The following is a 12725-nucleotide window of genomic DNA, read 5'->3' as shown; positions in this document are numbered from 1 at the left end:
AAGACGATTGCACAATATATTCTGAATATTTCAGTGAAGCTGTATCAGTGAAATTACCCTCAAAATGCAGACTACCATTTGCAAACAAGACTGCCTTATCTACACCATGAGCTGTTCATAATGTGTTTCAAAACATATTCGTGGGTTGCGTGTTTTTGCGATTCTTTATTCAGAATGGCACATACCTGTAATGCCCTTTACATTACAGGTATGTGCCATTTTTTGAACTGGACAGTGGTTGGGACGATAAGCATGAGGCTTAGTGAGCTAATAAGGAGGTGACAGTGATCCATAGTACCTTAAGAAATAAGGTCAGACCACAGGTGAGGAGTGAAGCAGCTCAGGTTTTGAATTAAATGCCTGTGTGCAGATGGAAATGCAATGGTATGAGGAACATTAACCTTGCGTGACTGGCTTTTTCCTCCTCCTCCTCTATGCCTTTTTCTCTCCAGCTTGTAAGCCTGGCTCCTTCAAGGCGTATGCTGGGAACACGAAATGCTCCAAGTGTCCTCCACATAGCTCCAGCCATGACCAGGCTGCCACCATCTGTCACTGCGACAAAGGCTTCTACAGAGCTATCAAAGACTCCTCCGCCATGGCGTGTACAAGTTAGTAGAACAGTTTCCAAACTAAACTTTCACTAACAGCTGAGACAATGTTTATGTTTGCATATCTGTAATTTATTTAAGTCTGTCGTGCAATATTTCACCCATCCATCTGCTCTTTTTTTCATTTTAGCAATACAGAAAACTAAGTTTAAATATATGCCTCCATGAATTAATGCCTCCATATGTCGACTTTGAATGAAACATCTGTTTTGGATTGATAGACATGACAAATTCTGACGGTTGTGTCCATGAAATTGACAAGTAGCATGCTGTAATGAAACACTCGGAGCTCTGTAAAAGCTCACCACCCACACGCCTACACACAGATATTCAAAGGTGCACTCTCAACTTCAGTTCTGATCACTTTGTCAAATCAAATGTACAGTCCTGAAAATCTGAGGGGGAATCCAAACAGTGTATCCTGCAGGAGTGAAATGAAAATCATTTCAACATCCCAGACACACACACAAACTAAAGCTATAATTTCAAATTATGCTCACTTGCTGCCAAATGTCCTTTGAGATGTCAGATTTTCGTGTGCCCGCTTAAGCTTTATCGCCAAGAGTAGTGTGTTCACTCTTAAACTCAAGCTCACTTAAACTGATAATTAAATAGTAATGTAACATGGAATTGCTGCTCATTTCATGAGTTTTGGTAAACAAAGCTAGTGATTCTCCCAAGAGTGTCTGAACTGGCACCAGTGTCACATTTGTGCAAGATAACTCAAGAGGAAAGGCCTAAATGCAGACGCTACAGGAGGCAGATCTTCTGCAGTCCGAACACAGAACATAGACTTACACGGTGGTGTGGCAGGAACAGGTCCATCCATCCAATTTTCAAGATCGCGAGGAGCCAATCCCAGCTGACATTTGTCGAAAGGTGTGGTACACCCTGGATTTTTGGAAGTCATCACAGCACTGACACATAGAGACAAACAAACATTCATGCTAAATTTAGACTTACCAGTTCATCTATCAACTACAGTCTTTGGGAGGTAGCTGAGGACACAGGGAGGCCAACAAGGAACCTTCCACTGCGCCATGAGGCGCCTCAGGCAAGGGTCAAAAAGTCCAAATGAAAATGCAACATCTAGAAATGCAAAGAACCACAAGGGCAAAGCACAGGGCTGAAGACTTGACACTTAGTAGGACGGTGAACTGACACTGAGACCAAGGAACACATGGACTAAATGCGCAAGTGAAGGCAGGATAACAAGACACAGGTGAAACGAATAAGGGTGGAACAGACAATCAAAACTGGTGAGAAACACAACAAAGGCAGAAAGTAAAGTTAAAGACACGAGGAGAGAATTACAAAAAAGAGGAAACCATTGCCACCAGTGATCATACTGTAGATTATGTGTTTATTCCACTCAGACACTCTATATGTGTCATGCTATATCTGTACAAGTGTATTTGTAAGATATTTGCTGAGTGAGTGAGTTGTCAATGAGTAATCTCTCTCTAAATACCTCTTCTTTCTCTTCAGGGCCTCCGTCAGCTCCCAGGAACCTGGCCTCATTGATCAACGACACGGCTCTCTTCCTGCAGTGGATGCCTCCTAGCGATACGGGAGGCAGGAAGGACATCACTTACAACATCCTGTGCCAGCGCTGTGATGGAAGTATCGGCGATGTGACACAGTGCGAGCCGTGTGAGCCAGACCTGAGGTTCATTCCAAGATCACTTGGTCTGACCGGTACCTCTGTAGCAATAATTGATTATGCAACGCACGCCAACTACACCTTCCATGTAGAGGCCGTGAATGGCGTCTCTGGGCTGGGCGTGGCCGCACGCTCATTGGCGAATGTTACCGTCAACACACACCAAGCTGGTGAGTTGCAGAGATCTTCATCACTTCAATGCAGTTGTTTTTTTGTGGCAATGATGACATGTCAGAATTATGATAACAGTGTTTCTTTACCGTATGTTGATATGGTTACTTGAAGATAAGATTTGCGTTTCATTAGTATCTTAGACAGATAGTGGATTCATTGATTATTCTATTGGCAGGCAATTATTTGCAAGAAATTTAGAAGACTAATCAAACAATTTCCATTTATTGGCTGAATCTAGCTTCTCGTATGTGTGGATTTGCTGATTTTCTATGTATTACATCAGTGCGATTGAAGTACTGGGTTCTGGACTGTTGGTCAGACAAAAAAAAAGCAATTCAGAGATTTCACAGTGGGCTCTAGGGTCTTAATTTGAACACCATTTTCTGATGAAGTTATGAGTTTAAAAAAATATTTGGAAGATTAATAATGGAAACAGTTAGTGTTGTTGTTGTTACTGTTACTGTTTCATTTTTACATTTCATGATTCATTTATATTTACATAAATCAATTTGAAAACATTTTGCTGGGCTGAAATAGTACATGGTAAGCTACAAAATATTGCAACGCATTCATCATTTTAATCCTGCTGGCATGGGCAAAATGGCCATCTGGAATGGTGGGAATTTTCCCTGTGGACCATTCAGCTTGTGAGATGGCAGAGGGCCAAGCAATACCGATAAAAAATAGTTTACAAACTTGCAAAAACTAGCACTTTGCAAAACTACCAGGAGTAGTACAAGTTTATCTTACCGCTCCCCAAATATATCCGCTGTATTAACAAGGTGTTTACCAAAAACACCCAAAAAATGACATGGTGCTCTGTTTGCGCATCCACAATTTACCTTTCGTGCATTGGTTGGAGTATCTCTGGACTGGACCTGAAGGACCTGTTTCAGTCAAATGCTTCTAGTGATTGGAGGTAATATGACTATAAATTCCATTATTTTGTTGAGTTTTCGTGGCTGAAGAACACTAATGACTGCAGTTATTCCTAAAAAATGCTAAATTTGGGTTGACAGGGCATCTGCAGTTCATGTATTACATTTGCTCTCATTTCACTGAACAGATTGTTGAGGGTTAATATTCAGCTAGCCATATTTAGCTCTATAATATGAATAAATATTACATTTCTGCTTATGCTTGACATGCGCATATATTGGAGTTACATAATACCTGATTCAGAGCTCATGAATACTGTGTTCAGGAGCAGATGAAGATATGTATGCTACAGTGACAGATGGGAAGGAATTTTTGTCTCTCCAGGTCTAAACCAGATTAATGTGTCAATAGGTCATGCATATTTCTCACCTCTGAATAGCTGACGGAGCTACTCTGGCTTAACCTAGTCCTAATTAGTCGAAACTGGCTGACCTGAGGTCAACTGCCGCTAGCGGCCCTCAGTGGAGTGTTGCATTAGGAAAAATAAGAGACCTGAGTTACTAAGCTATTGAAACCTGAGCCTTATATTTTAAAGGGCAAGAATACTGATGGAATAATCGATGGAAACGGTTGGGACGAAACAGGAGTGGAAAGAGTGGATTAATAAATTATAGTGGCATGTATGTGCACATTTTCTCCCCTTTCAGCATTCACAGCGAGTCAGTATTTATTCTATGAGATGAAATTCTGATGAGAACAAGAGAGACTCTCTTCAGCCATCAGTAACTGAGGTATAAAAATAGGGATTTGGAGAGCAGGTATATCTGTGCTAAATCATCTTTGTGTGCAGTGATAGGCGACCATAATTGTATTAGTGTAGGAGAGCATGGGAAGTGCAAAAAATATAGTCTATTTTCCACCTTTTTATTTTACAATTCCAGTAATGTAACATGTCATATTTGTCCAATAACTACATGTAGATGTTAGAAACAAAGGCTTGTCTGGTCTGGTTAGCAAGTATAATGTCTAGAATCTGGGGATAATTAATGTCTGAACCAAATTTTAACACATGCAATAATAGACTGAGCCATAGTAGAGACATAAATATAGACATAAATGTCTCAGAACTTTGAGATAGATTCAAACGATAGACGATTCAAACGCTAATGATAGAACAACAGCAAGGAACCTAGTGGACGAAATAAAGTAATTTCGCATTTGTTGTCAAGTATTGGTACATTTTGTTTATGAACTCTGAAGTGTAAATCTTTTCTTATTTATTTATGTTTTTCCACCAACCTTTCTGCAGTTACTGGCTCTCTTTGAGGATTTAGTAGTTGTGTTTATGCTCTTTTCATTTCTTAGGGCCAATATGGAGCGTATGGTTGAAAAGTGAGAAAAAAAAAATCCCAATTATCATATCACAGCTGTAATGATCTTGACTCATGCTCCTGCTCATTCAAGACAAGTTAATAACTCTCCTCGTGGCTAGTGTACAGTGCAAAATGCATTAAAGTATTATTTTTAGAAATGAAATGTTGTGCTGATTGGCTGTCACCATACTGCAGAAACCAGATGTCAGGTTTATATGTGTCACTTCACACCCATCTCCCGGGCCAAGGCAGCTAGGCTGATGGGAGGAAGTTGGAATGCAAAATAATCTCTGTAGAGGAGGAGAAGCAGCCTGTGGGGATGTTCCCATTAGGATGTTTAGAGTGGATTAACTTGTCAAACTGCCTTTCCTCAGCAGACGTGCTGTATGCACACACAGCCAGACAAGCATGCAAACAAGCAGGCAAACAAATTCATACACATATAAGATTTGCACACACATGTAACCTACCTGTGTTTCTCTCTCTCTCTCACACACACACACACACACACACACACACACACACACACACACACACACGCACACCTACACAAGTCAAAGAGGTCCGCCTTTTCTTTGAGTGTCATTACGGAATCACACAATAGATATGTATAGCTCCATATCTAGTTATAGATTCATCAGAGAGTGTACAATAACAGTTCTATTCACTGTAATGATACAGGAGAGAATGATCCAGATCCCTTGTTTGCAGTTATATAACTGTCCTGTATATTATATGTGGGGGGAGAAAGGTTAAATAAAAGAAAAGTACACATTATTCTTGCTGTTTTAATGATGTTTCCCACAGCTCGTCTGATCTGTAGTTTGTTATATCACTAATGTTCTCAATTATTTAAAAATAACTCAGAGGAAACTCTTCAAGGAAGCTTCTTGATGATGCTGTCTAATAACCGGTCAATATTAGAAAATGTGTTTAGTCTGTCTTCAAAGCAACACGCTGTGTGTCTGAATAACTCCAAAACTAACAATGAATTCAAATGAGCTGGAACAATCATTGAGTTACAAGAAATGTTTGTTGTAAATCTGTGCCTGTGTCAAAATATGTTTGGATGGACTCGGTATGGACAGGCTTATTGTCAATTAACGCAGATGCTGCAAAGTGATTCATAAAATTGATTGTGATATTATGCCAATGATGGGATAATAGCCAATCAAAAGCAGGATTAGCAATTAACCAGATTTTTTTTTTTTTGTGAGAACGAGGAGGACCATTTATTTTCTGCTGGCATGCTATCTGTTTGTAAATTGCATATTAATACCTCATTATGCATTTAATTATGCTAAACCTATTAATCAGAATTACTAATAATCTCTCTTCCCAATTGCCTGTGTGCTTGTCTAACCTTGATAAGTTATAATGCTCAGTTAAGCAAGATGCAAGATCACTTTGTCTCTGAGCGGAGTGTCTGTTGCCTTCGATGTTAGAGTTATCTCTTTAGTCATGGAGTCTCAGAAAACACATTTGATCATCTCGAATGCCTCTTTGCGCGTACTCCCCTCCACACTTAATTTCACTTTGTGATGCAGGATGCTGGTTTTCTGCTTGTTGAAGCTGACGAAGGTCAGCTGTTGTCCCAACGCCTCTCAAGGCAGCAGTGCAGAGCAGAGCAGAGCAGAGCGGAGTGAGCAGGATGAACTCTGTGTTTATGAACACTGGATATTGCTCAGCAGAGCGTTTCTCACTGAAGATTCCTCCCACAAAGTTCACTGCAGCATTCTGTGAAGAGGTACAGAGAAACCTGTGCAAACTGTGAAACATGCACCTCCTACTACGGGAGCAGTGAGACACCCACAAAGACAGGATGTGTGTTGAAAGTCATCTTTATGTAAGATAAAGAAGGAAAGATTGTGTCCTAGCAGAGGCTGCTTATTAATATTGGCTATTGGACCTTTGATGGTTTGGACCGAGAAATTACAGCTGTGAAGCTGACATGTGTCAGATTAGTTTTTATATCTGTGGAGGCTGGTAGAATCAAAATGAATTGAATTACATTTATAATCGAATCAAATTAGTTGTAAAATGTGAGAGTCGATGCATTGAATCACGACTGAAAAAATTGAAATGGAATAGCTGCTTGTTTAAATGGTTAAATCCCTGCCTAGTTGCGCTCATTGTCTTTCTACTGCTCCACTACATTCCTCATCATCTACACCACCTTGTTATCTTGAGAAAACACACTTTGTTATCCAAAGATAATTAAGTCGTGATCTCTAGGACGGCATCAAAAAAATGAGTGTGAGCACGGATGTTTCTCTGCTTCCCTCCAGTCTGACATTAACGCACCAGTGGCTGTCCCTGACATGGTTTTTGTGCCGACACTGCTGGTGCTGTCTGAGGAATCATTCCACTCATTTAGGACTGTTTTTTTTTTTTCCCCGCAATTTGTTCAATATTCCTTATTTTTTTCCCAATTTTGTTTAATATTCCAATGCAAAGCAAAAAAAAACAACAGTTCCAATTTTAGCTTTTATGCAGATATGCTCCCTGTGCATATTGTAAAATCATTTAATAGGTTTAACAGTGGCATAAAAATGTTTGGCTGCTTGGCAGTGTTTGTCTTACTGCAGTGTTCTGAGATTACAAACCCTGACGTATAGCTCGTTATATGCTCTCGCACAAATACAAAATGTGCACGAGCGAAGAATTCAGTCTGCTTTTGTAATTGCTCGACGTTTGGCTCGGTGTGTAATGTAAGTCAGCAATTTATACATATTTGTTTTTGCCATTCTTCCAGCAGATTGATTGAAAGAACAAATATTAAAATAATTTACACTGTAGTATATTGTTATGTAATGCACCAATTCAGTTTAGTTTCTGTCACATACAGTGAAATCAATTTTTGTAAACTGTAAACAAAACAAAAAATATATAATAATATTGGTTATTATGGAAGTAATTTTAGTAAATAAGTGAGTAGAAAAAATATTTTTATGTAACTAAATAAGCACTATTTATGATAATATTAATAACTACAATAATAATAGTAATACATTTATTTATAGGTGCGTCATTCAGGATCCTAGTGGTTGAAGCGTAGAAGTCATACAGTATACTTATGGTTACACTATATGGTCAAAGGTCCGTCAATGCTCCAACTAATTATTAAGTTTCAGGTGTTTCAGCCACACCCACTGTCAACAGGTGCATCAAATCCAGCACGTAGCCATAAGATAACCACATACAAACATTTCGAATGTGCTCAGTGACTTTACATGTGGCACTGTCATAGAATGCCACCTTTGTCACAAGTCAGCGGCATCGCAGTGAAATTTCTGCTGGGGTTAACTATAAGTGCTATTATTGTGAAGTAGAAGCACCTTGGAGCCAAAAACAGCTCAGCCATGAAGTGATTGACCACCCAAACTGACAGATTGGGACCAACGAGTGCTGAAACACGTAAAGATCGCCTATCATCTGTTGCGTCACTGCCTCTGAAAGTAATGCCAGCACACAAACTGTGCATCGGGAGCTTCATGAAATGGGTTTCAGTGGCTAAGCAGCTGGACACAACTTTCACTTCACCATGAGCAATGCTAAACATCGGCTTTGTGGTGTAAGACGCATCACAACTGGACTCTGGAGCAGTGCTAACATGTTCTTTGGTGTGTGGTGTGGTGTTTGGCATCTGGCAGTCTGGTGGGTGGAACTGGGGTTTGATGGACGCCAGGAGAACGTGCATAGTTTGGTGTTGTAGGATTCATGAGCTGTTATTCTTAATGCTACAAAGACATTTTAGCCAGTTGTGTGCTTCCAACTTTGTGGGAGTTCCTTAATTGATCCAGCATGACTGCACACCTGTGTGCAACGCAAGCTCCAGGTTTGCGCGGAAGAACTTCATTGGCCAATACAGAGCTGTGACCTCAACCGAACTGAAGAAGCTTTGGGAGAGCTAAGAATGCCAAATGCTCTTTTGCCTGAATATACCCAAATTCCCACGGACACTCTCCAAAATGTTGTGGAAAATCTTCCCAGAAGAGCGGTGGCGGATATACCCAGAGGAGCTGTGAGAATGCGAATATCCCAATATCTCTCTTCCCGATTGCCTGTGTGCTTGTCTAACCTTGATAAGTTATAATGCTCAGTTAAGTAAGATGCAAGATCACTTTGTCTCGGAGTGGAGTGTCTGTTGCCTTCGACGTTAGAGTTATCTCTTTAGTCATGGAGTCTCAGAAAACACATTTGATCACCTCGAATGCCTCTTTGGTTGGTATTATGGATTAGTCAAAAAGATTTGTTCAGAAAGAACACCACATAAGTGCCCTCTTGGATGCCCCTATGGGAGATAAAACCTGATTAATGCACTCTAGGGTGCCTTTCCAGCTAAATACGTAGTCGCTCCCTTGTGTGTTTTATTACAAAGACAACAGTAAACAATTTTAATCCAGGGTCTTATCCAGGGTTTGGAACTGTTTCGCCATAAATGCATCACAGCTTGCTGCACTGGTGCCTCACCACATACTGCTGCTTCCCTTTTAGTCCCTGCCCCTCAAACAGATTCAGTCCACCACCGTCCAAATACAAGAACACTACTTCTCTTGCATACTCTACCCAGGCACCACCCCTTGCTTAAATCAACTCTTACCAGTAGGTGACAATGAGTCTGACAATCAGATAGATGTCTATAATATGGAGTTTATATGAGAAAATGTTCAGGTAGAAAGGTTCTGTTGGAGAGGTTTACGTACATAACCTCAAGTCTGAACATTGGAAATTACTGTCTGTTGACTTTTTGTTTTTTTTTTACAAATTCCAGTAAAACTTTAAATGTTTTTTGACTCTTGTATCTTTATCGTCATAAATATTTATTTAGTCATGTGAAGTTCTCACATGCGTGTGAATGTTTCCCACTGTTCTGTGGTGTCCTGATTCAGGAGATTTTCTCTCTTTTACTTTGCTCTTTTTTCCCCCCTTTCCTCCTGTGGATTCTCTTCTGTTTTCATCTCCCTTGCTCTGGGAATAAGGCTGACTTCTATTTATATGCTCAGATGCTAGGGAGATGCAATCTCGTGGGATTTCTTTTCAGCTCTCCCTGTTCACTCTTTCTTTCTTCTTCCCCCCTCTGTACTCTCTTTACATGTTCGGCCATCTGTAGTCGAGCAGTTAGCCTATTTTTTGCATGTTACCAATAACTAGAGTATCAGTTATCTTCTGATGTGTAAATTGTGATTAAATTATAATGACCGTAAGAGTTATCTTTGCTGCATGCGTACATCACAGTTGCTTTCTAACTGGTGGATTGATTTATCCTGAACTAAAAATAGCCTCTTGCATAAGACTTTAGAGGGTTTTTAAAGAGTTTTCTCACTTAGTAAAAATATCCACACACACACACACACACACACACACATATGCATGGTGATAGATACATAACATTTTACTGAATGCTGCAGACAGAAATCCCCTCTAGTAATGTGATTCTAGCAACCATTCCTACCCCCTAAGTGGGTTATGCATATTTATCTGCCTGGTTACACTGTGGCCAGAAAAACATCATCATTGCTCAGTTGAACATAACATTTATGGGTAACGTGGATATGTCTTAACATATTGATTTAAAATGCAGGAAACGTGTATTCATAAATGTTCTTATTTATATAAATGTTGTGTCTAATCATACATAATTGAAGTGTTTCATACAAGGAATGCCTCTATGGTTGTAAATCTATGTAAAACTGAACTAATAAGTTCACCCCAAACATACCTTTGGTCATTGTAGAGTGATCTTTGACTATGAACTACAAACCTTAGACCTGATTTCGACACCTCTGGGTGGACTAATCTGTATTTTGTAGCTTCTCCTCTACAGATTAGTCGATGTTCGCCTCGGGTTTTGTGTGTGCCTTCACCTGCATGCATTTTTCATCTTGGATGAACGACTACAGATGTTTCAGTTCTGTGGACTAAAGCAGAAATAATCAAGATCATAAGGATTAGTTGAGAGACTTAATTAATTAATCAGCAATTATTTTGATTTTTCAAGCAAAAAAAACAAGCCAAATATTACAGCTTGTTCAGCTTCTTTTCTTTGTTTTTAATGAGACAGAAAGTTGAATATGTTTGGATTTTGAAGACGTTGACTTTTGCTGTAGGAATTTCTCACATTTTGTACACCAGTAATGTATCGATTTAACTTAAGGAAATCATCTGCAGATTAATTGAAAACAACTTTTAGGCGCAGGCTGACTTTGCACTTTTTCATTTTTCATTAGTTTGGGATAACAGTGTTCACCTTGCATTGACATCAATCAGGTCACAATCTGAAATGCTTTTAGCTACCTGTCATATATTTCACCTCGCTGAAAGATTTCTTTATAGGAACCGGTGTTTAATATTGTGCACTTTGTCATAATGACAGTAATTCAGGCACAGATGATCAAAACAAATCAGCGTTTCAGTTTGTCCTTGCCTCACCTATGCACTTTTTGCACCGTGGTGTTCTGTCAATACATGCTGTATGTTTTTGTTTGTGTGTCTGCTGTTTGCCATTAATAACTGCAGCAGGCTGCCAGACTCAGAGGCTTGAGATATTCCCACACCATCTCCAACAGCTCAGACACCACCTGCCACCAGGATAGTGAGAGCACATGTTACCTGGAATAACATGGCAGACATGGCAGATGTGTGATACCTGGCTCTGAAAACTGTTTAATAGACAGCACAGTCCAAGGATTGAGATCTTTTCTGTGCGCAATGCTGTATGTTTGGGGTGTGTGTGTGGAAATTTTAATGACTGGCACACTCATGCCGTGTTTGATAATCCTGTAAGAAGTGCGAAGCTTTGATTTGATTTAATTGCTTCAGTTATTCAAACACTTTGACTTTGACTCTCTGTCACAGAGTTAAGGTTCAAAAAGAAATGCATGTTCAAACAGACTAGAGTCAGGAGTCTGAATCTGTGCATCATATATAATGGTCGGACACACCTTAGATTTACATATTTGTCACCTCGGGTGTGCATTTTTGCAGTAGTCAGCATCAAACTCCTGCTTCCTGTGCCCCTTTTCTTTTTTTCCTTTGTTTGTTTTAATGCAAGTTGAAATGGTCGAGCTGCTGGACTGTGAAGTGTCGTGTCTGGGTCGAGCTGCAGCCAGAAAAATCTCGGCCTCTTGACAGCATGTCAAGACTTCAAACGGTGGCACATCACCTTTCTCAAGTACCCAATCCAGTCTTTGGCCTTCTCTGTGTAGTAGGTTATCTGCTTCTCTGAGCATGAGGACAGTTTTTAGACATAAAGCTGCTCTTGAATTTGTATTCCGACAATGATCTCCCAAACAGCACGCTCGACAACAGAGGGACTGGATCTATTAGTTTGCCAAATCATATTCTGTTCAAGCGAAGGCTTTATGAATAATTGATGGTAAATATTTGAATCTCTGCTAGGTGATTTTGTGTCTCCTCAGCAGCCTTGTGTAAAATATTCCTCCAAATTCAGCAATAATGACAAACATGATAAACAGTTGCTGTGGGTCTAGTGGTTTGGTTAACAAAAATATATTTTCTCCGGCTGCACATCATGCTGGAGCTGGACAGTAAAATGGTTCTTTCTTGGCCCTCCTCTCCCTTTTGGGTATTCCTATGCTACTGAAACAATTTCTCTTCCAAACTGCCACCAGGTTGTTACATTTCTCAAAAGTTGTTTTACTTGAGATAGTCTACACACAGCTGGAGAGTGCAGATCTTATGTATACGGCGTGCACTTTCCTCCGACTCTATTTCGAGTTGTTGCTTTCTTCTTTTTCTTTTTTCTCTTTCCAGTTTGTACTTCTGAAACTTTTTGTTCAAAGCTGACATCTTTTTCTTGTGATGGCTGAAGACATTTTTGAAATGTGTTTTGCAGTCGTGTCTCTGAACTCAGTGAATTCACTCTGGAGTTCACTGCAGTGGCTCGAGCGGTAAGTGGCTGGAGTCACTCATTACTTGGGACTGTCAGACAGGTGACTCTGAGCTGCTCAGTCCTGCTGCAGACTTGTCATTTTCATTCCGACCCTTTTATATCAAGGATCACTC

General features: G+C 39.9%; 1 protein-coding gene across 2 annotated transcripts in view; it reads left to right on the top strand.

Annotated features, from left to right (window-relative positions):
• Nucleotides 1-12725, top strand: part of LOC104923028 (ephrin type-A receptor 6) — a 58068-nt gene that overhangs the window by 33382 nt on the left and 11961 nt on the right. For both annotated transcript variants that reach the window (XM_019279327.2, XM_019279328.2), the window contains exons 7-8: nt 453-608; nt 2097-2441. In XM_019279327.2, the coding sequence (XP_019134872.2) occupies nt 453-608; nt 2097-2441 (501 nt within the window). The remainder of the gene's footprint in view (nt 1-452; nt 609-2096; nt 2442-12725) is intronic.

Source organism: Larimichthys crocea, chromosome VIII, assembly GCF_000972845.2.
Source record: "Larimichthys crocea isolate SSNF chromosome VIII, L_crocea_2.0, whole genome shotgun sequence".
Taxonomy (NCBI): domain Eukaryota; kingdom Metazoa; phylum Chordata; class Actinopteri; family Sciaenidae; genus Larimichthys; species Larimichthys crocea.
The sequence above is the reverse complement of the archived record's forward strand: the minus strand, read 5'-3'. Positions and strand labels throughout refer to the sequence as shown.